Source organism: Ovis aries, chromosome 25, assembly GCF_016772045.2.
Source record: "Ovis aries strain OAR_USU_Benz2616 breed Rambouillet chromosome 25, ARS-UI_Ramb_v3.0, whole genome shotgun sequence".
In the NCBI taxonomy this organism is placed as follows: Eukaryota; Metazoa; Chordata; class Mammalia; order Artiodactyla; family Bovidae; genus Ovis; species Ovis aries.
In genome coordinates, this window is record NC_056078.1 from 27078526 (window position 1) to 27102345 (window position 23820).

At 56.2% G+C, this 23820-nt stretch overlaps 2 protein-coding genes across 2 annotated transcripts in view; one reads left to right on the forward strand and one right to left on the reverse strand.

Annotated features, from left to right (window-relative positions):
• Positions 1-23820, forward strand: part of LOC132657144 (cadherin-23-like) — a 349318-nt gene that overhangs the window by 314001 nt on the left and 11497 nt on the right. The window contains exons 21-27 of the mRNA XM_060406596.1: positions 5-112; positions 5727-5916; positions 6227-6372; positions 9029-9248; positions 10919-11071; positions 13130-13243; positions 15928-16076. Coding sequence (XP_060262579.1) covers positions 5-112; positions 5727-5916; positions 6227-6372; positions 9029-9248; positions 10919-11071; positions 13130-13243; positions 15928-16076 — 1080 coding nt within the window. The remainder of the gene's footprint in view (positions 1-4; positions 113-5726; positions 5917-6226; positions 6373-9028; positions 9249-10918; positions 11072-13129; positions 13244-15927; positions 16077-23820) is intronic.
• On the reverse strand, positions 15292-22719 carry C25H10orf105 (chromosome 25 C10orf105 homolog). The gene is made up of 2 exons (XM_042240765.2): positions 22402-22719; positions 15292-19609 (listed from the first exon to the last, which is right to left on the reverse strand). The coding sequence occupies exon 2, from the start codon at positions 19602-19604 to the stop codon at positions 19233-19235; it is 372 nt and encodes a 123-aa protein (XP_042096699.1). The 5' UTR covers positions 19605-19609; positions 22402-22719; the 3' UTR covers positions 15292-19232.

The window sequence follows — 23820 nt, forward strand, 5'->3', positions numbered from 1 at the left end:
ACAGGTGAACATCACCCTCCTGGACATCAATGACAACCACCCGACCTGGAAGGACGCTCCCTACTACATCAACCTGGTGGAGATGACCCCTCCAGACTCTGACGTGACCACGGTAAGTGGTTGGGGGGAGCAGAGCTTCCAGGTGGCTATTCAAGGAGTGTCTGCCTCTCCCACGTGAGCCCTGTGGGCCAGCCAGTGTGGAGCTGTTTCCGAGTCAGCTCTCGGAGCAGAGTTCCAGACGTTCTCTTGCATGGTGAAAGATAGCCAGGATTGGGGGAAGGCCTCACGCAGTGCTTGGAGACAGCAGGCTCCAGACTTTGTCAAAAGGAGACTGGCAGCCCAAGGGCAGTGCCAGAGGGGCCAGGGCTGGTTCAGGTCGGGGCCACCCTTACCCTGGGACCCCAGGACTCTGGCCACCCCCTCGGTAACCCCCCGTCAGATTGCGCAAGCTTCAGCCCTTCCCCCATCACCTTCCTTCTTCCACACTTGTGCACTGCAGCGTTCAGCCTGGATCAGCAAGCCCAGGGCTGCCCCAGCAGGGGCCTCAGAGCTCTCCCAGGGACTTTCTGGCATGAGATGTTGCAGGTTTGCACAGGCTTCTAGGTGTGCTGCGTGTGGGGATATGGCTCAGGATAGGGAGTGAGAGACACAACCGAAAAACCTCAGGGCGTCCAGAAAGGAGAGCAGCGTCCTGGGGAAGCTGAGCAAAGCCGGGGTCAAGCATCCCACTCTCTGTGTGCTGGGATTCACATTTATGAGGCTTTCTTTCCCCCTCATGCTCGTACCCTATTTGGCCTCATTCAGAGAGCCTCCTGCCCAGTGTCCAGCCCCACAGACACCAGCCCCTGTGATGGACAAACCTGACGGGTCACATGCTCAGACGCTCAGTCGTGTCAGACTCTTTGCAACCCTGTGGACTGGAGCCCACCAAGCTCCTCTGTCCGTGAGATTCTCCAAGCAAGAACAGTGGAGTGGGTTGCCATTTCCTTCTCCAGGGGATCTTCCTCACCCAGGGATCAAACCTGGGTCTCCTGCATTGCAGGCGGATTCTTTACCAACTGAACCAGTACGAAAGTCCCCATTTATTGAATGCCTGGGACATGCCAGCTGCTGTGCTGGGTACATCTCACGGATTATCTCATCTTCATGGGGATCCCACATCATAACAGATGGATTCCTTGCTTCCACTGTACAATAGAGGGAATGGAGACCTGGTGTTCGAGGGACTTGCCCAAGATCACAGAGCTGATGAGATAGTAAGAGATCATGTCAGGATTCAAACCAGGGTCTGATTGACTTTGAAACTACCTGACCTCTGCCCCTCTGCTGGCTCAGGTGCCCTGACAGGTGGCCCAGGTCCTGAAAAACTGGAGAACTCGGGTAGGATGGGAGAAAGGATGGTAAACTTTCATATCCAGTTCTTCAGGAAGGCTGCCCCACCCTGAGGGCAGGCAACCTCGGACTGGTGATGCCTAACCTCCCCACCCCTTCCCTCCTCAACCACAGGCAGTCGTGACAAGGTCTGCCAGGTCTCGATGGAGGAAGATGTCAAGCTGGAGGGAAGGACAGAGAGGGAAAGAGGGAGAGGGGTTGGCCATCACACCTGTCCTGTCTTCCTTTCTGCATGTTAACGATACAAATGACTCTCACCTCTGGGCGGGATCCCCTCCCAGGGATTCCAATAGGGTGCAGGATCTGGAATCTGTTTTCTCAAAGTCCCAGGTTGGGGAATCCTTCCAGCTCAAAGCCAGACTTGGCAACCACTCCCAGTTCCAGTGGGCACTGTCTGCTGCCACTTCATGGACTCTAGACCAGGATAACCCCAGCCAGACTCCAAAACGCTGGGGCAGAATGCCCACCTCTGAACACCTGTCTAGGCAACTCTTACCTTTGCTTTACATGTCTGGGAAATTCCTCCCAGAGGAAACTGAGGGGAGAAAGTGGCTGTGTGGGGCAGCATTCGGCCTGCTACCCAGAGAGTAGGTCTGCTGGGCTGGGAGTGTACTTTCTTGGCTTTAGCCGTTTCCCAGATCAGCCCCCGTAGCCTTCTCTGGGTCTCCAGCCTTTCCTCACATCTTCTGTGCCGTGGGCAGGTATGGACAGTGGGCCAGGGGCCTGCTGCCCTGTGTTGTCTCACTCTCCAGGAAACCCCCACAAGCCTTCAGTGAGCACCTACTGTATGCCAGACTTGGCAGGCTCAGGAGTTCAGGGTACAGCGTTTCCTCTCTGCCCTCAGGGAGCTGCATGTCACTCTGAGGCTGAAACTCACCCCTGGTTCCCATCTCACCCTGTATAAAAGCCAGGGCCCTTCCTTACTGGACCTACTTGGCCCACAAGGTCTGCCCCACTTTAACTCTGGGGAGGAGGACATGTGAGTCCACCCCTCAGTACTGAGTAGACATGGCTGTCCACAGCCATGCATTTGAGGCACTCCAGCTTTTCAGTGGCTCGTGGTAGTGTTTGAGACCTGGGGGAAAAAAAGAAAGTTACTCAGAATTTCAAAAAGAACAGACAGAATTAAAGCTTGTTATATTAAACATCTGCCACACGTGTTGTGACAGCTTTAGAAATTACAATATTTAAGGTGTATAAAAATTTCATTGCATTTAAGGACAAGTTGTAGGCTGGATTTTCTAGAATTCTGGAGAATTTTTTTTAATGTGATGATTTGTCAGCATGTCAGAAATCAAGAAGCCCATACATTAATTGAGCTTGTTATAGCAAAATAATTTCAAAAGGAATAGTCATAAAAATTCTTTCAAATTTTATAGCCGTGAAATATGTGTATGTGTGTATAGGTGGGTAATACCTTCTAGGGGCCCCCCTGGGAACTTCTGCAGTCTCATAATGGTCCTGAGTGAGGTAGGATCTGTGGCTGGGGTTTGAGAAAAGTGGTCTTTAAGGAGGGAACAGCTCACCCAGAGGTGACATCAGGAGGAGGTGATATTTCAATGGAAAAGAAACTAGCCCACCTTCTGACTCATCTCCCACCCGCCTTTGCACACCCACCACACACCCCCAGCACATGCAGGACCTTCAGTTTCCTGAACCTGCTGAATTCTTTCCCTCCTTGGGGCCCCTGCACAAGCTCTTCCAGCCCCACAGGACGCCCTCTCCTGCCTCTACTCCACCCCTCCCCCACATCCCGACCTTCCCATGGCCGGCTCATTCTCCTCCTTCTGTCCCAGCTTAAAATGCCACCTCTCTGCACACTATTTCTTTCAGAGCTGACTCCACAATCTGTGTTTAGGTTGTTTGCTTATTAAGAGGCAGTGTAGCTCAGTGATTAAGTGAGAAGCCTTTTCTGCTACCAAAAGGTCTGGGCTCTAACCCCAGCCATACCACTTACCAGCTGTGTGACCTTGGGCAAGTTACTTAACCTCTCTGTGCTCCAATCTTCCTAAGTAGAAAATGGGGATAAAGTCTCCACTTGATAAGGTTGTGGTCATATTTAATGAGTCCAGACACACAAAGGACACTGACACACAGTGAATGGTCAGCAGATGAGAGCTGTTGCCACCGCCAGCTGCCTCCCTGCTGGAATCAAACCTGTCTCGTTCACAGTTGAGCCCCAGCACCTGGCACAGTGCCTGGCACATTATAAGGGTTCAGTATTTGTGAATGAGAGCTGTTTATGGACTTGTTCAACTTTCTTCCCCATCCTGCCTAGCTCCCCCCTCCAACAGATGGGTTCAAGTCTTTCTTGTCAGAGGGAGATGAGGGCATGTGGCCTGGGACTTTCCCCAGGGCCGCTCTAGAGGGGGCCCTGGCCACAGCTTCTAAAGCCTGAAGTGCAGGGTGATTCCAGTGTTTATTTCTTCAGAGCTGTGTGCAGACGAGCGTGTGTCGTGTCCCCTTGCACTGGGAGCTGGCCAGGCGCGCATCTCTGTGCCCATGTGCACTACACCTGCATGGGCATGAGCTTGCAGAGAGGCTGTTCTGTTTGCAAGTAAGATTTTGGCCCAACTCTCCCTCCCGCTCCTGCAGCCTCCTTCAAGGACCTGGCTGATGGGCATTGATTTAGAGCCTTTCAAAGCCCTCCAGCAAAATAAAGGAGAGGGGAGAGGGAGAGAATTATTCCCCGTCAGGCCAGGAGAAAAATGACGGGCGTGAAATGGGAAATAAATGAGGGGAAAGTGGTGAGATTCTACACAATCGCCCAGCAGGGAGCTCACGGGAGGGGTCCCAGTCCACTGCCTTCTCCTGTGCCCCTGCACCATCCTGCCACCCAGGAGGGGGCCACAGGGCCAGAAGTCAGGACCCATCCCCAACCATGGTCCTTTGGAAGCAGCTGCCCAAGATTCCCCTTCTCTAGCACTTGGGGATAGGAGGTGTATCAGCACACTCAGCAACAGGCTAGTGTGCCTGTCCTAGAAAGGGTGGTTCAGCTACTCTGTGCCTCAGTTTACCCATCCAGAAAAATGGGAATAAAAGCTGTCTCCATCCTCTACCTTCAGAGAAGCATTGTAGAAGCACAAGGCTTTCTGGTCTCCTCTATCAGTGGGCTGACAGCAGAGCCTGGGGGCAGAGCTCTTGTTGTCAATACGGCGGTGATTGGGCCCCCATTATAGAGCCTGGGGAAACTTAGCCCCATGCCCACAGCACAGTGAGGACTCCTCAGGCCTGGAAGGCTGAGGCCACCTCCCTGGCCCCTGGTTACAGCAAGGCTGGGAAGGGAGGACATAGGCTGAGCAGGTGGGGTGGGAGTAGCGCCATGTCCCACTCTCTGAAGTGGAAAAAAGCCTGGATGGTTTGGAGTCAGAGCCAACACTGGTCCCTCTCCCTGCCTCCCTGGGGCCTAGGGGCAGACGGGCGCCCTCGGCAGGACAATCCATCTGTCTGTTCTGGTCTAATGGCCCCTGAGATGCCTCCGTCTGGGGTTTAAGCCAGAGGAGGGACAGATTCTGCTGCCAAAGCACAAAAGGCCCCACATCAAGTAAGATGAAGGAGCTGACAAGGCCAGGCTGTCATCCCTGAGTGTCCTGGAGTTCAGAATGACACCGTCCTGAGGCAGCCCCTGGGACTGCAGTCACACCCCACTGATTTTGTCCCTCCTGGGCGCTGCTGTGGCCCCCGCAGCACAGGGCCGGGGTGAGCTGACGGGTGGGTGCCACTGCTGGCCTGGGACCCTAGGAGGCCGCTAGGGTGGCAGCTAGGTCAGCTCCATGCCTGGTGCTGTGTGATACTGAGTCTGGCCCAGGCCCCTCTGAGGTAGATGGTAGAGGAGTTCCCTATGAGCAGAGATTGGTGGGCGTAGGGACCTGGGAGAGAATGGGCTACAGGGTGTGTTGCCCTGGATTAGGTTGAGGTTGATCCCTTCATGGAGTGGGGCTTACAAGTGGGATACCACAGTGGGGCTGGAAGGTTAAAGGGGCCATAGTGTCTGGGGCCCCTGTCCTAAGACCTCTCCCTTCTCGGATATGGCATCCCCCGCTCCAGGGAAACTCACCCCTCTCCCTCCTCCAGCCCCACCCCGGCCCCAGCCCGATGGCTGGCCCCAACTTACTGTGGTTCATCTTCCGAACCTCCTGCCTCCCAATCCCTAGAGACACCCCCTGCTGAAGCCAAGACGGAGACCCAGTGCCTGAGTCTGAGCCAGAATGCCTCCGGTGCCCAGGCAGTGGGGTGCCCAGCATGGGAGCTCAGACAAGCGGGTCAGGCAGCCCAGGCCACAGAGAAACCTTCCTGGGCTGGGCTCAACTGAAGGGCCAGTTCCCCCCCGGCAGGTGGTGGCTGTGGACCCAGACGTGGGGGAGAACGGCACCCTGGTGTATAGCATCCAGCCACCCAACAAGTTCTACAGCCTCAACAGCAGCACAGGCAAGATCCGCACCACCCACGTCATGCTGGACCGGGAGAATCCCGACCCCCACGAGGCGGAGCTGATGCGCAAAATCATCATCTCTGTCACGGACTGTACGTTCCCCTCACGCCTGGGCTGTGGCCCCTGACCCTCAGTGACCTGGGGACCTCCCCCGGTGCATGTCCTGTGGCCGTCATGGGGCCTACCCAGGAGGGCTGTAACTTCATCATCAAGAGCGGAGTAGCACCCACGTCCCAGTTGTGACCGCCAGAGCACCCTTAGGGGGCAGAGGGGGGCTAGGGGTGCAAGGCCCAGGCTGCCTCCTGGAGGGGCCGCTGGGATGGAAGGCCTCTGAATCACCTTTCTCCCTCCCCCTTTTTCTCCTGTTCCCCCTCTCCCCGCTCCTCTCCGTGGTCCCCCTAGGTGGCACACCCCCTCTGAAAGCCACCAGCAGTGCCACAGTGTTTGTGAACCTCTTGGACCTCAATGACAATGACCCCACCTTTCAGAACCTGCCTTTTGTGGCCGAGGTGCTTGAAGGTACCCCTGCAGGGGTCTCTGTCTACCAGGTGAGTTTCCCTTTCATGGCCTGAGATCCTGCTCTCTGTCATCTCCTCACTTCATACCAACCTGCCAGCCAGGGAGCAGTGGGTGCTATGCGTGCCCAGGTCGCGATGGGCACTTTGCACAGGTCAGGGGCAGCTGAGACAGGCCACAGTCCACTCCAGGCTTGGAGAGCCAGTGCTCTGAGAGATGGAAATGGAAGGCTCCCTGGAGGAGGAGGGGCTTGAGTTGGGTCTTGAAGGAAAGCACCCAAGGAGATGGATAAAGGCAGAGGGAGGGAGGCAGAGACAGAATTCTGGGAAGCCACATGGCTTTCTCAGGGCCTGACTGTGATGGTCTGGCCCGAGACTCTCAACACTTCATGCCTATAGGTGTTTCTAGAACACAAAGAAGGTCAGACGAGTGTAGCCCAGACATTCTGTCTGCATGGGCAGCCCCTCTGCTGTAAGCCCAAGGCAGCCCCACATGGTGGGTGGGATCCCTCCACTTTTCAGGAGACATAAAGAGACTTGCCCAAGTCCCTGTGGCCGAGAAGAGATGGGCCTGGGCCTTCTGTTGATGCCCTAATGGGGCTGTTTAGAAACACTGAAAGGCCCTCAAAGTTAAGAGGTGGGCTTTGGAGTAGGCTTCCCAAGTCTACCACCGATGTGCTGGGTGACTTGGAGCACGCTGTTTAACCACTCTGGGCCTGTGAAGTAGGGATCAGAATAGTAGACCTGGCTGGCCATGTGATGGGGATCCAATCAGACATATGTGTAAGCAAGCTGGCACTTGGACTGCAGGAAATACACAGCAAATGATGTACTCATGACGTGTGTGTCTGTCACGGGGGTTTCTACATGAGAGACAGTGGGATCCCATAGCAAGGGGTTAGCCTGATCCCATTCAGAGAAGACAGGGCTATTTGTCAAGATGCCAGAACGGTTCACCTGAAGTGGGCCATGCCCTGAAGGCCCACTGTGCTTCAGTTTCTTCATCTATAAAAGGAGATTAAGGTTCCAGGGAGCATTCTCTCTCTCCAACAGGACATTCTCCCCAAACCCCCAGCAGGGGGAGCTGCAATCCAGGAAATGCAGCCACTCCCTGAGGAGGAGTGCCCCGCAGATAGGAAGGGGGAGCCTCCAGACCGGTTCTCCTCTAGACTCACAGGCAAGAGAGGGAGGAAACGCCCAACAACACAGCCTCTGAGTTTATGGAGGAACTGGCTCAGAGTCATGTGAAGATGGTTGGAGGAACTGGGAGTATTTAACTGGAAACTGTCTTTAGACACAGGCAGGGAAAGGGAAGTCGATCAGTCGTGTCCGACTCCCTGCAACCCCATGGACTGCAGCCTACCAGGGTCCTCTGTCCATGGGATTTTCCAGGCAGGAGTACTGGAGTGGGGTGCCATTTTCTTCTCCAGAAAGAGGGCTCTAACTTGAGCTGTGCAGTTCCCCAGGTCCCCTCTACAACCTCAGCTAATAATGATTTCTGCTGAATATGCAGAAGAACTTTCCCCAGGGATCAGAGCTGTGCAGATAAATTAGAAGTAGCGAGTCCCCGCCCCCCCCCCCCCCCCCCCCCCCGCCCGCAGTGAGGAAACCATCCAATCCAAGTCTGAATACTCTCTTCTTGTCCGGCTTGTTGGATGTAAATTAGGCCAGATGACACTAACATTGACTTTCAGTCTTGAGCCATGTCGTACTGTGCTAAGTCACTTCAGTCGTGTCCAACTCTGTGCAACCCTATAGACTGTAGCCCACAGGCTACTCTGTCCATGGGATTTCTCAGGCAGGAATACTGGAGTAGGTTGCCATTTCCTTCTCCAGGGGATCTTCCTGACCCAGGGATTGAACCCACGTTTCTTAAGTCTCCTGCATTGCCAGATGAGTTCCGTACCACTAGCACCACCTGGGAAATCCCCTCAATCCTGAGAATCTTGGTTAGATCCAAAGCTCTCATTTTAACTGTTTTTGCACATTTTTCCTCAAATGTCTTGAATCTTCTTCTGTAAAACTTTCAACATGTCAGAGTCTTGAGTCAGGATCTCTTTCATCAGCACTGGAGGTGCAGACAGTAACAGTTGGGAGCAGCCTAAGGACTGGGAGAAAGTTGGCCTACATGTGTCCTCAAATGGCCAGGATTTAATCGAATCCTCAAATGACTTTTAAAAACCAGCTGTATCATCTCATTTTTGTTGTCTTACAAATAGAACAGACCATGGGAGGGAATCCTTTTTATCAAGCATTTTGTGTAGTTGAGTTCCACATAGTTGAAGGGTCTGAGCTGTTTAGCAACTGCTCCTAGCCAGCAGTGTGAGAGTCAGGGATGAGGGAGACCCCTGAGCTTGGAGAGGGTCCTGGGCCAGCTGGAGTGAGTCTGGAAGAGCTTCCTACTGAGGAGAGCAGGGTTTTGAAGGGAGAAGACTGTAGACCTGGACACTTGTTCTGGAAAGCCCCTTTCCCACCTCTCCCACCCCCAGCCCCACTTGTTGCACCTGTATACCTTTCAGCTCGGACATGATGACCCCCTTGAGAGCATCTAGGAGGCCGCATTGTGGGTAGTGGCCTGGCCTGAGGCTCTGGGGCAGCAGCCGTGTCATCGGGAAGGAGGGGGCACTTCTCGGGGGGTGCGCATCAGTACCGGTGTCCCCAGACCTCACTCCAGCTCCCCCTCCCCCAGGTGGCGGCCATCGACCTGGACGAGGGCCTGAACGGGCTGGTGTCCTACCGCATGCAGGTGGGCATGCCCCGCATGGACTTCGTCATCAACAGCAGCAGCGGCGTGGTGGTCACCACCACCGAGCTGGACCGCGAGCGCATCGCCGAGTACCAGCTGCGAGTGGTGGCCAGCGATGCAGGCACGCCCACCAAGAGCTCCACCAGCACACTCACCATTCAAGGTGAGGGTGCGGCATGCCTCCTGCTGTGCTGAGTGCATGCATGGGCCCCGGGGCAATGCCAAGCCGGCTGGGAGCCCATGCCCACCACTGCTGTCCACTGTCCAGGCAGCGCAGACTGCCTTGCCAATGGGCATCCTCTTCAACTGGAGCCGTTCGACATAGCCCTTCATGTCTCCACCAGTTCAAACATGCCAGCAGGGCCTTCTCTCTACCTGGTCACTGACTGCAGGGTCCCAGAGCCCAGGAGCAGTGACCTGGACACACTGCTCAGGTCCCCCAATTTGATCCCAGCAGCATCAGAGAGGGTTTGAGCAGGGGTGGCACCCTTGGGGTTACGAGCAGGCAGGGAAGTTCAGAGCTCTGTCTGTCTTTGGAAGGACAGACTTCCTGTTTGGAGATGTAAAGGGAAGCTTCCCTTCCTGTATTCAGGGAATGCCTGAAATTGCTGTGGAAGGGCATCACCTGGGAAGAGGGCAGCTGGGATTCCCAGACTCCCTAAGATTTCTCACCCCCTGGGCCCCTCTCGATAACTCCCACTGTCTCCACCCTCCAGCAAGGCAGGGCCAGGCTGAGGAGGGTTACTATTTCTCACCTACTCAGCCTGTGTCTTTAATTTCTAGGACAAAACTTGGACGTGGACATGAACTCTTGCCAGGGGGCCAGGAGTAATCCCAGGGAAATAGTTCAGAATGTAACAGGCAGGAGATGGGCTGTTCTCTCTGATAGGCCTGGTCCCATCCTGGCTCCTGCTGGCCTCCATGGGATGGGGAGTGAGCAGTAGTTGGCCTGGCACAAACGTTCACCTCCCTTAATCATGACCCAAGATGATGGAAGCTAGAGAGAGCTGAACATCCACTCTCTCGTTGATCCAAGGCTTGGGGGTTCCTCGTGCCAGTTTGATGACCCATGTCTGTGCCTGTGATTGACAGGGCAGATGTCCAGCCCTCTCAAAGAGGACCCCAGATTTTCTTTTTCCAAGACTCAGCAGAAACCATGTCATCTGATGAACTGATCACTTCTCCTGGTGTTATTGCAAAGAGGATCCGAAGCAGGGTGGGGCTCATTTCACTATGAAGGTCATCCTAGGTCATCTGCCAAAGGAATGGGGGCCTGATGTGCAGAGCTGCAAAACAAATCTGTAAGGGAAATTAGACTTTGGGGGCTAGTTCTCAAAGCCAGCTACTTTCCCTGGGATAAACTGGGGACGGGCCTCCCCAAGACCCCCACCCACCATTCTCTCGCTGCGTGACTTTGGACAGGTCATTCAGTTCCTCTGAGCTTCCTCATCTCTACAGTGTGCCAAATGATGGGTACCTAGTGAGGATGGTATGAGGGGCCCCTGTGGTCCTGAACAGGAAGCACTTAGCCTGGGCCTGGCACCTGTGGAGAGCGGAGGAATGTGGTGACTGTCATCACAGTCATCGTTGTTGTTAGGCGTATATTGGAGAGAGACTCTGGGGTTTCGATGGCATGAGCCTCAGGAGTGGGCAGGATCTCTGTTCAGCTCTGTCCTGGCCCCAGCAGCCATGGGGGCCCTCGGCCCATGACGAGCAGGTGTTGACTCCTAGGAAATGTGTTTCCTGTTGGGCTGTGGCATGAACTGCTGCCTTTGGAGCTGGTAGTTTAGGGTGGAAGCCAGGCCTAGCCCTGAGTGCCGACTCTGCCCCCAGTGCTGGATGTGAATGACGAGACGCCCACCTTCTTCCCTGCTGTGTACAATGTCTCCGTGTCGGAGGACGTGCCTCGGGAGTTCCGGGTGGTCTGGCTGAACTGCACTGACAGCGACGTGGGCCTCAATGCTGAGCTCAGCTACTTCATAACAGGTGTGGCCCTGCCTCCCTGCCCCTCAGATGAGCGGCCAGCCTGAAGTGGGCTTGGGAAGAGGGGAAGAAGGGATAGGACCTGCCCTGGCCAGCAGCCTTTTGCCCCTGCTGGGGCCTCAAAGATTTGCTCTTGACTTTTCCCAAAGGGTTTGCACCTGGGTCCCTCTGGTCTGGCTCTCTTGGAGGGGTGGGGGGAGGGGGGAGGGCATGCCTTCTGTGCCTATTGGATGATATGGGGTTCTTCCTGAGGTTTATTCTAGAGGGTGTGGAGCCAGTGACTCCTGGGGAGAAGCCCTGCCCCCAACTCCACCCCACATCTCTAGCCAACAAAGCAGTGGCTAGAGGAATGTGGCCTAGCCCTTCCCAGGGCACCTTTCACTCATGATGAGAATTTTCATCTGTTTAGAGACAAATAGTTTAGATATCTCTGAGTGAAATGATTCTAGCTTTAAAGTGTCAAGTGGCTACCACTTAGAGAGCTGTGGAGAAATGTCCACGTCCTGGCTCCACAGAAGAAAGTGAGCTGTGATCGATTAGTGATGTCTGCAATGGCAGTAGTCTTGGTAGGCGGTGGCAGACATGCTATGTATTAGCCATTCCTGGACTAGAACAGTCCACCAGCGTTCTTCAGTCCATGGCACACCTGAGAGGTGCCAGGGTGCGTGGAAGAGAGCAGGGCAGTCCTTTCACTTTCCTCAGCCCTCCCCTCAGCCATTTGACTGGCTCAGTCTTCACTCTGTCCCTGGCCTGCCTGCAGCCACATTACACACACGCTCATATGCACACGTACCTTGCACACACCAGCCTCCCTGATGCTTCTCCCCTGAGTAAGGAATCCCAGACTACAACCCAGCCCCGGCTTGCTGCCGCCCAGGTGACCTCCCAGGCCTCCACCTCTCCTCTCCAGCTCTTTCCCTCCTCCCCCTCCCTGAAAGAGGCCCCACACCTTCAGACCAGCTCCTTGCAGGTTGTTCTCAAGACTGCTCTGGAAAACGCTGTTATCAAGACCCCCACATGGCACCAGCCATGGTTCAGCCTTCGGCATTACTTGTGTCTTAGTTCCTCCCTGGCCCCTTGAAGCCAGATTGTGCCCCTTGTAGATGGTGCTTCAGACACTGGGAAGCAGGTATTAGAGACTCGGGGGACAGAGTGCTTTCTCCAGGGGCCAACCACGTGAGGGCAAGGGAGCGCCTGGTGGCAGCCTCTGGGGTGACTTCCCGGCGCCTCAGAGTGGCCAGTCCCTGCTGACCTGAGAGCCCCCAGCCCTAGGTTTCTCAGATCTTAATTTTGCACATTCTGCCAGGCGCTGCACAGCATCCCAAGCCAAGCTAGCACAAACCCAGTTCAGTGGCGCCCTCTGCTGCCCAGAGGGCCACACTGCCTCCCAGCTGGCAGGGAAGGGTCTCCACACTGTTCTGATGGAGTCCTCTCCACGTTTGTCCTTTCCTCTCCTCTCCTCGGAGGGGAGACCATCCCCCTTCCCACCTAGCCCAGAACTCAGGAAGACTCAGTACCACTTGTCTCCTGTCCACTTGCCGCCACTCTTTACTCCGTGTAGCCTCCGGGAGTCCCCACTCAGAGAGCCCAAGACCACTCAGCTGACCCCAAAGTCCTCAACCACATATAAAAGCCCTGACCCTTCTACCGGACAGGCAGGTGGCAGAGTGGAGAAGGACATGGGTTCAGGAACCAGACTTTCCGGTTAGAGTCCTACACCCCGAATAGGTGACAATACGCCATAACCTCACTAAAGGACCATCTTCCTGCTCTGTGAAGTAGCGACAGCACAAGTGAGATGCAGCGCCTGGTACCCAGTAGGTGTTCTACCAATGTTAGACTCTCAGGATTTCAGGCATCCGACCCTTCACCCAAGCCCACATAGGCAAGCCCACGCCCTCATCAGAACCCCCTAGGACCTCCCCTCCCTGGTAGTGCTGAGTGGACCACACAGCCTTTCACCCCTGGACCAGCCCTGGGTATCCTGGCTCAGAAGCCAAGCTGGGTGCCGCCACCCTTTCCCTGGTTCCTGAGCAGGGCTTCATTCTCTCTCGCCCGCAGGTGGAAACGTGGATGGGAAGTTCAGTGTTGGCTACCGCGATGCCACAGTGAGAACAGTGGTAAACCTGGACCGGGAGACCACAGCCACATACACGCTCGTTCTGGAGGCCATCGGTGAGCGCCAGCCCACCCACTGAGTCTGCGTGGGTGCCCTCCCAGGAGCTGGCCTTGAGGCAAAGGCTGTGCCCTGGTAACAGTGGAAAAAGGGCAACCAGATCCTCAGTACAGTAGCATCCCCTTGCCAGCCGTGAGGCTCGGCACATGGTACTACGTGCAAGATGCTAAGGTGGTGTGGCGGGGGCTACATGGGGACCAGACAGGAGACCAGCACGTAGACAAATCACTGCAAACTAGAACAGAGCAGAAGAGGGTGAAGGGGTGGCCCAAGAGTGCAAGCACCAAAGGTGGTGGAAACGTGCAGAGGCGGGTGATCAAGACGGGCTGCTTGAAGGAAGTTGCCTCTGCGAGTGCCTTTGGATTAATTAGGACTATTAGTGGCAATTTTAAAAATTAACTAGCTTCAGCAGGATGGGCTCACAAAACCACACTGGTCCACAGGGAGATGGAGCTTTACCTGTTGACTGGCTTTGGGGCTCAGATGGTGCCACAGGCCTCAGTCTCTCTGTGTTGGCTGCCTCTGCCCCCTGTGGGTGAGCTCCATCCTCTGGCTCACTTGGTGACAGATTTTGCTGCAGTCCCAGCCTTAGTCTGAGTTCCCTGAGCAGCAGGGAACTGGCATTTGTATCTTTCCCAGCTTCCCCAGCAGAAACCCTCAGATGAGCTCTGATTAGTTCCATCTGTCCCAGCACCTGTCTCTGAACCCCTCATTACAGCCAAGAGGGAATGTGATGTGCGAGTTAGTTGGGTCTGCCCTGTCGCTGGGGGAGCTGTCAGACCTACTTGGAATCCCAGGCCTCAGAGTCGGGAAGGGAAGTTTCTCAGAGGGACCTTTAGGGCACAGACTTGCCTAAGAGAGCAGGATAGTGCTGATAGAAACGAGACATGCTGCCCACCACCTTGGGGCCCACATTGGGTTTCCATATGTGGAGAAGCAGGGAGGGCATTTCAGGCCTGAATTGGAAGATGGGAGAGAGCTCTGTGTCTGGGTGTCCCTTGGTGGGGGGTGGGGGGGGTGGCTGTGATCAGGTAGGGCCCCTTGTGGAGGCCTAAATATTTAGCTGGAAGTTTGGTCTTGGTTCCAGGCAGCGGGGGGCCCTTGAGGACACCGGATGGCAAGAGGGGTGTGATGAGGCCTGTGTCCCCCAGATGCCCCTGTCCTCACAGGAATGCCCTGTTCAGTGTTTGCAGTAATCTCAGGGTGAGAGGCAGTGAGATCTGTGTGCCTCTAGCCAGCCTGCAGTCGCTCCCCAGCATCTCCCCCGTGCGTCTTCCCCCTGCCCTGTTCTCCTCCGATCCTGGAGTGGCCGCACCGCCCTCTGGAGGCCCATCACCCACCCATGGTTCAGCCTTTGCATGAAGCACTGGCTAGGAGGAGAGGCTGGGGCCTTCTATGGAGCCTGCCAGCTCACACTGTCCCCAGACGGGGCACGTAAGCAGTACCCCGGACAGTGAGAGGTTGGTCCTGGAGAGGAGCTCAGGAGGACAAAGTGACCTATCTCAGGATAATTTGCTGACCCCAGCAGGTGGGCAGCTGGCTTGGGAAGAAGGACAGAGTCATCCCTGGTCCTCAGCCAATACCAGCTACCCGTACTCCTCCCTGGGGTGACCGCCCTTGCCTGGACACGCAGCATTGGGCACAAGAAGGATGACCCAACCCTGGGAGGGTCCTTCCAGGAACTGAGGGGGCAGAATCCCTGAATACTTAAGGCTTAGAAATCAGGCAGAGCCCACATCACTGAATGCAGAGGCCCAGTCCGTCCTGCAGGCATGTTTGACCCATCCCATGTTTCATGAGAAATGATAGTTAGTTTTGGACATTTAAAAATCAGGAGATTTTAGTCAAAAGCTCAGATGTTTGCTCTCTCTTGAGGAATCAGAACATCTGGTGTCCCTGGGCCCCATTCTGCCTGTCCAGTGTGGACAGGAGCAGAGGACGGCTGCCCCGGAGGCAGACACACCCTCCTGGCCCCAGCAGCAGTGGGGTTTGTCATCTCAGTCCCTGTAGCTGATTCCTAGGGCTGTTGAAGCACATGATCACAGTCTTGGTGGCTTAAGGAACAGATTTATTTTCTCACGGCTCCGGGGGCCAGAAGTTCAAAATTAGGGTGTCAGCAGGACTGCATTCCCTCTGAAGGTTCTAGGGGAGGGTCCTTCCCCACCTCTTCCGGTTTCTGGTGGCTCCAAGTGTCCCTTGGCCTGTGGCCGCCGGACTCTGGTCTCCACCTCCAGCTTCACATGGCCTTCTCCTCTCTGTGTCAAATCCGCGCTCTCCCACCCCCATGCCTTTCTCTTGTAAGGACCCTTGTCATGGGATTTACAGCCCACCCAGATAATCCAGGATACCTCCTCTCAGGATCCTTAATTACATCGTCGAAGTCACTTTCTCCCCGTAAGGCTACATGTACAGGTTCCCAGGAAGTTGCAATAGGTGTGTCTCTCGGGGGCCACCATTCAGCCTACTCCATGCCTCAGTCACCTCCTCTGATAATGCACCCACTTGACAGGCTTGTTGTGAGGACTGAATGAGTTCTTGAGACATGTTAGATACTGTTAGTGTTGTTCCTAACCTAGAGAAAAAGAGCCACCCCCTCGCAGAAGTGGGGAAACAGAGTCTGGCTGGCACCCGGGAGCGTGCCCCTCAGGCAGCTGCTAACACCACCCTCCTCGGCCCCCCACAGACAACGGCCCCGTGGGCAAGCGGCACACGGGCACAGCTACTGTGTTTGTCACCGTCCTGGATGTGAATGACAACCGGCCCATCTTTCTGCAGAGCAGCTACGAGGCCAGCGTCTCCGAGGATATCCCTGAGGGCCACAGCATCGTGCAGGCAGGTGATGGCGGGTGGAGCGGGGGCCGGGCAGGGCCGCATTCAGTTCAGAGCGCGCGCTCAGTGGCCTTGCGGCAGGAGGGAGACGGGCCAGTCCAGCTGCTGCTCCCAAGCAGCCAGTGCTGGAACCAAAGAGGGACCCAGGCGCCCTCCTCCCCCCTGGGGAGAGTAAGCCCCCAGGTTATGTAACCCAGGATGGATGGGCCCAAAACAGAAGGCCTTGGCCCTCTTCTCCCCACTCCCTCCGTCCCCCACAGGCCTCTCCCCGTCCCCCACTGCACCCAGAAGGCCCTTTCAGAGCAGGAGGGAGCTGGAGACGTCACATTTCCCAGAAAGGAGGAGAGAGCCAGGGCCCAACACAGCCCAGAACAGAGCTGCTTTCACAGGGCTCTTGGCTGAAACTCCCCTCTTGGGAAATAAACAGGCACAAAAAGAAAGGGCTCCTTTGCCCGGGGAGCAGGAGCCACAGCTTTGGGCCTCGGGGGAGGAAGGCAGGGACCTGAAAAAGGAGGTTGGGTGCCCTCCCGAACCCTCCCTGGAGGCCTCAGTTGCTGGGTGGAGAGGGAGGCCAGGCATGAATTACCCTCCTCACCAGCTGTGGGGTTTCCAAGTTGGAGGCTGAGCCAAACAGAGCAAATCTGGGCCTGCCCGCTGGGACAGGCTCCCAGGCTTGGGAGGGGCCCAAGAGTGGGAGGTTGGCAGTTTGCCCACCTCCCTGCATCAGGGCCAGGCGTGGGGCAGGAGGGGAGCCAGGAGCAGGGTGCTGACTCCCAGAGGTGCCAAGAGTCCAGGAAGCCATGGGTTGGCAGGGTCTGGGGGCTGGTTCCAGAAAAAGGTTTTCTCCCTCTGAGCCTCAGCTCCTAGGGTCTTAAAGACACCCACCATACTAAGCCATGGGGCTCCACTCTCTCCTAGCCTAAAACTTAGCACCTGCCACCCCCAGCTCACACAGGTCTCCAAGGATCAACCTGGGAACACAGATGGGGGTACAGCAGACCTTTGAGAGCCCTCTTCTCCCCGCCTCCAGCTTTCTGTCCTTCAGGTCAAGGGTAGCCTTACTGCCCACCCTGTGACACCACATGCCAGGCAGAGCATGCTGGCGCGGGGGTGATATGGTGACCAACTCCAGGCAGAATTCAGCATGGGGTGTCTCACAGGTAGACGTGACGGGGGGAAAACCTGTACAGGAAGAGGTTACTGTGCTGTGGGAGGAGGCCTGCCCCGCTTTCTAAACCCCAAGACTTGGTTTCTATTTATATAGCTACTCAGAGTGAGATCCTAGAGCCTTTGAGTAATATAAGGCAGTCCCCGACTCTCCCCATTTCTCAGGGAGAAAATCAGGCTCTGGTGATTTCTCAAGGCCCTGGAAGTAAGTTTCTAGCCAAAGTGGACTTGCTCTCAGATGTCAGACTGACCTGAGAGGAAGGCACAGTGGGCCTGCTGGGAGAGACAACTTCTCTGCAGGGGCATCCAAGGGAAGACAAGGTGCCCCTGGGACTAAACAGGGCCACCCTTCACTCAGTAAACAGAGGCCCCATGCCTCTGAGTCTGCTGCTAGTGAGGCAGATGAGGGGCTGGACTTGGTCTCGCTCTGTGGGGACCTCCCAGGCCTGCAAAAAGGAGCAGCCATGACGGGGATGACCCACACTGCCCAAAGAAGTGGTTCCTTTCCTCCCTTGATTTCAGCAGGAGGAAGCTTCAGGTGGAGACAGAGGGCTTCACGGAGGGCATGCGAGCCGAGTGAGCTGTAGCCCGCAGTGGACAGATATTTCAGTTTGCTTGGAGTCTTGGGTCAAGATGAGGCTAGAAACATCATTCGCAGTCAGTTCCCAATGGGCACCGAGCTCTGGCTTGATCCAGCAGTAGGGAGCCAACAAAGGTTCTGGAGTTGGGGAGTGGCAGAATCAGAGCTCACTCTATGAGAAGATGTGCCTGGCTGCTCTGTGGATTGTAGCAGGGTTATGTAGATCAGTCCCTAATGGGGTACAGGTGACCCTAGCCAGATGACTCTCTGGGGCAGGAGCTGGGCAGTTCAGACCCCTCTGCCCAGCCCCCCAAATTGGGGACCAATCAAAGTGGTTAGCCGCAGCCTTACGAGGAGATGTTGAAGGTTTGGGATTCTGAGAAGCCCAGCCTGGGGTGGGATTGCTTTGACAGTAGCCAGTCATTGAAGCAATCACCAAAAATAAGATAGCGCACCTCGTGTGGTTGAGGCCTGAGGTTCCACAGCTGTCCTGGGGAGGCCTGGACCCTCCCAGCTGGAGGAAGCCTGCCTCCTTCCCTGGGTGAGGCATGGAGCCTCTACGATGCTCTCAGAGCCCGGATAATATCACCTCCAGTTGCGGACAGTGCCTCCTCCCGCTCTGACACAGCACCAGTCCTGGCCTCTGCAAGGAGCTTCTTAAGTCATTCCCAGCCCCTTCCTCATCCATCCTGGCTCAGGTGCATTGAGGGGGGTGTGTGCCAAAGTGGCAGCCAAGATTGTAACTGGCTAGGTGTGTTGAGAGCCCCCAGAATGCCCCTCCTCCTAGCAGGCACCCAGCATCTGATTCACCACCAGAGGTGCTGGCTGCTCCCACGGATTACAGGCAAATGCAGGCAAGGTCCAGGAAGTCGGGGGAGAGGATTCCCTGGGTTCCTCTTTGCCTCGGGCACTGAGTTGGCACAGAGGGCAGGACACTCCCTTGCCCCCAGCATGGCCGAGTATTTTGCTTGGCTGGAGGGAACCTTTGGCCATTCAGCAACTGGCACTGGAATCTGAATGGGGCTTTGGCACCTGGAGGGTGGGCAGGGCTTCTCTTGGGAAGAAGGGGGGGGCTGCTTCCTGGAGATGGCTGGTGCCTGATGGTCAGAGAGGGGCCTTGGGGGCCCCAGGTTTGTACCGTTGAAAGCCCTGGGCCAAGGGTCCAGATGGCTGCAGGTGCCCAGTCACGGGTCCAGGAGCCTTCCAACCGGCAGCAGCTAAAGTGGCAGCAGGAAGGAAGGCATTCTTCCGGGGGACGATCCCTGGGAAAGGCCCCGGGCCTGAGTGCACAGGGTACCGCTGGCAGTGGGCTTGTGGCCCAGGTTATTAGAGCCACTGCCCTCTTGCAGCCTGAGGTGCCTGGTTCTGCCCAAGGCAGGAGGGTCTGTGGATGGAATAGGAGGACACCCCTGTCACATCTTGGTAGATTCCGTGCAGTCGCAGTCGTGGTTGTCCTCTCTGCCCGGCAGGGGGCGCCGGGGGGCAGGCCGGCCTCGGCGGAAGCTGTGCAGGGAGCGGCGCAGCGAGCCCAGGCGCTTCCAGAGGCGGAGCTGGGGCTCGCTGGGGCTCCCCGGGTGGTGGGGCATGCACTCGCGGGCCCGGCAGCGGCTCGCGTCCAGTGCCCGGGGCTTGCAGAGGGTCATGAACAGCAGACAGGTGGCCAGCAGAAGGAAGATGCAGGCCAGGGCAATGAGCACGGGGATGGGGTCAACGGCCTCTGAGAGCCTCCCCGGAGTGGCTGGAGCTGTGAGGAAGGCGAGGGGGCTGGGGCCCTCTGTGTTCATGGCTCCTGCAACAGAAATGAGACAGGAGCAAATGCGCTGCACTCAGGACTGGAGGGGGAGGGGGCTTTGATGGCTGCTGGGCACTGCGCTCATTTTCCAGGTGAGAACAGTGAGCCTGGGAGAGGCAGCAAGTCTAAAGTCACACAGCGGGAGAGTGATGGGGCTGGGCCTGAACTCAGATCCTCCCTCTGCTACAGTCCCTGCCTGCCGGTCACAGAGGAGGCAGGAAGGGTAATGCCTTATGGCATTTTAAAGTCAATTCTCATGAGTCACAACAGAGTCTTGGGATCTAAGACCAATCCCGTCCCTAACTTGCTCTGTGACCAGGAACAAACCATCAGTTATAGCTGCAGAGGGCAAGGATCCTAGCAGTTATCTGCCACCAAGGCTACAAACTGGTCGAGTTCTTACAGTGCTTTTATCAACTTAAATTAATTGTGGATGTTTTTAAAAAACACAAAAAAACGAGGTTTCACATAAATATCTGAACACCTGGCTTCTCTTGAAATTTCAGAATTTTAGCAATAGCAACATGGGGCCCATTGCTGCCGGCCCCCAGGGGCTGGGGCTGAGCAGCAGCTGCCCGATTTAGACGGGGTGCTGGCCCCCAGCTCACTGCACTCCCTGCCCTCCGGCTCCCCATACACCTATGTTACCCGCCTGACCCCCAGGAGAATTCCGGTTGGTGCTTCCCAAAGAAGTCCAGCCTGCTCCAGAGACAAGTGAGGAAACTGAGGCCCAAATAAGGGGCAGCCAAGCCCAAGGCCACACTGTGAGCCAATGGCCAACCTAAAGCTAGAACCAGGGTCCCCAACCCCTGGACTGGTGGCATTGCCACCCTGCTGGCTCCCAGCCCTCTCCCAGGGCTTCCTGAGAACAAGTGGGAAAGAACCCCCAGAGACCAGCCCACTTGACAAGGTGGGGCTGGAAACCCCCAGACATAGTCATCCATTACCACTTAGGATCATCCCACTGGTGGGGGGGGGCAGGGGGGGTTGGCGGCAGATTCCTTATAGCTGGCAAATCAAACTGAGCTCTTGGTTGCGAATTTACATAGTTAGAGACCAGCTAGTAGATAGCATGTTACCAGCAGGACAGGTGGGCAGGTCTACCTGAAGAGTGGGGACAGAGGGGCCTCAGCTGAGCTGACAGAATCCCAGAAGGCAGGCCACTGTGATCCCTCTTCCAGATTCCCAAGAGAAGCCAGGAATCTGGACTTTTTTAAGGCAAACTTCCCTGATGTTGAAGTGTTGTCAACTAATTCAAATCTGGTTGAATCCCCTCTGGAGAGACCGGGGGGGGGGGGGGGGGCAAAAAATACACTGCAAAGGCCAAACAAACTTGATTTTTTTTTAATCCAAATAAATTTTCAAATATTTAAAATACTACGAATGGGCCAAACAAAATACATAAGGAGGCTACATACAGCTTGCAGGCCAGCATTTATGATCTTTGATTTCTATAAACACAGGGCAGGAAATCCAGAAGGGGGTTTAATAAGAAATAATCATTTGTTTCTCTTTGACCTTTGAGACTTTCATGACCTAGAGGATAACAGAATTCTCTCCTTTTCCTAAGTCACAGCCTAGTCTAACTTAGGCAAGTCGTAGCACCAACACTAGGGAGGAGGGAGGGCTTTTGGTTATACCGAGACTCTGCCTGTGGGCTGCAGAGCCCACCAAGTCAGCAGGAAGTGGGAAATGGAGAAGGGGCCCCCCTGGCCCACACCCTCCCGAGCCGCCATCGCCATCCCAGGTACTCACCAACAGCCGCAGGACCTAACTCTTGGCTCTCTGTGCCCGGCCTCCTCTGCCTGCGGCCTCCCCTGTGCCCAGGGACTAAGGGCATCCAGTGCACCCCACCCCCTACCCCCACCCAGTCCCCACCACCACTCCTTCCCAGCATTTCCAGAGAATGACCCCTCCCAGCTCCCAGATGGAAACTTTGATGCCCATCTAGCTGCCTGGGGCCTCCTCCTCTTAGAATCAGGCCTAGAGAGTGCGCTGACCAGGCCATATGTGGGTTGGCCCTTCCTTGAATCTGGAAGGGAAGAGGGATGGGGTGTGCCCACTGCCATGTCCCCTGGGGAGAGAACTGCCCATCCCTCCATCCTCCCCAGGGAAGCGCTTGGCTGGGAGTAAGAAAAGGGCAGTCTGAAGTGAGAGAAGTCACAGCCCTGCTGGTCCTAATGCTATTTCAAGACCTCCGCATGGACCTGGAGACCCTATCAGGCTAGCAAAGCAGGTCCAGGCTTTAGTCCTTGGGGCAATGCTTTGAAAAAACATGTGAGGCTAAATTGGCATTGGAGTATTTTCTTTGGGAGCAGGAGATTCCCAAGGGGTTGAAAATATCAGGCCATCCTTCCAGGGAGGTGCGGCAAGACTGACTGCAGGGCCCCCGGCTGCCCTGTCTGAGCAGCCGGCCAGGGGTTCTGGGGAAAGGAGGCCTCTGTCAGACCAAGGCTAGGAATGATCTCAAGAGCAGCTGAAGCCTCTCCCTGCCCACTGGAGCCCCAGGCATGCCTGCAGGCCTCACTTTGGACATATCTCTGCAAGCTCAGTCTAGAACCTTCTTTCTTCATTCAGAGCTCCAAGAGCAGGGCCTGCTGTGATCAGAGGGGACTGACCTCAGCACATCTTTCTGGGTGGCCTGAGACGAACCACTGCTGCTACCTGGGCCTAGGTTCCACTCGCTACGAAAGCAGAGGGGTTCCCCATGTCTGAGCACATGCGCACATCCTCCCCACAGAACCCCAGGCAGAGTGCTGCCCCACTTCCCTGCAGGCCCCAGCACTGACCTCACAGCCAGCCCTCGGCAGTCTGCAGCTCGGCGAGAAGTCTTCTCAGCTGTTCGAGGGAGGTCCCGGGAGCACTGGTCGTCTCTGTGACCCCCCACCTGCCCTGGGCTCTGCCTGTGTCCCTCAGCCAGCCAGGCAGAGTGGCCCTCGCCCCTCACTCTCCAGTTAGACCTGGCTTTGTCTGGAAGAGTCTGGGCCCTCCCTGGGAGGAGGGGAAAGCCAGGAAGGTCGGGATGGCAACTGGGCTGGGAAGAGGGAGCCTCATGGAGGAGTTGGGCGCTCTGAGCCTTCCCACGGCCTTCACTGGCTGGTCTCCTTGGAGCCCTCTGGAGGGGCGGGGGCCCTTGAGGGGAACGCAGGGGGGAGGGTCTCTCTGATTCTGTACCCGAGGCTCTCACCTTCCCCTGCTGGACGTTTGAATGGTATGGTCGGGGGCAGCCAGCGGGTTGCTATTCAGTGCCTGCCAGCCTCCAGGTTACCGGGGAGAGGGGCTACAAGCCACGCGGTGGGAGGGGACTGGGCAGAGAGATGGGCCCTGGCAGCCCCCAGGCCCCCCTCCCCTTAGCTTCCCAGAAGAGCACCTTCCTTTTGAGGGTATCTGGCTGTAGAAGTGAGGGGGAGAGGCATTTTCAAAAGTCAGAGAAATCACAGGGCAGAGCATAGAGGACTGAGACTTCTCGGGCTGCACTCCTTGTAGTTTGAGGGAGTCCTTGGAGACCCCCAGGCGGTGGCTACACGCAGGCACGCGCATACACACGCGCATACACACACTCCCCACCCCGTCCCCCCCCCCACACACACACACAGCCTCCTTTCCTCCTGGAGGCCAGCACTTCCCTGGCAACCAGCCTGCTTAGAAGCCTAAGTCTTCAGCAGCTTTCCCATCAAGGACCCCCAAGCTCCCAGATAGGGGGAGTTGTGACTCTGCCCAAGACCTGAGCCTGGGGTCCACCTGCTTTTCAGGGAGCCTGTTTTTTGACAAGTAGCTCAGATGGTAAAGAATGTGCCTGCCAATGAAGGAGACCTGAGTTTGGTCCCTGGGTCGGGAAGATCCCCTGGAGAAGGCAATGGCACCCCACTCCAGTATTCTTGCCTGGAAATCCCATGGTCAGATGAGCCTGGTGGGCTGCAGTCCATGGGGTCACAAAGAGTCGAACATGACTCAGCGACTAACACTTTCACTTCCTGCCCTTTGCCCTTGACAACAGAGAAGCATCCTCTGCATAGTCCCAAGTAGGTAGGATTATGAGCGTCCGTTAGGTGACTGAGGGGTCGTCTCATCCAGCCCTGTCTTCCAGATAATGAAACTGAGATCTGAAGAGGTGCAGCCTGGCCAGGGTCCCCCACCTAACTAGTGGTGGGGACTTGGTGTTTTCCTGAAAAGGCTGGGCAGGCGTGGCACCGGCATCTGGCACCCTG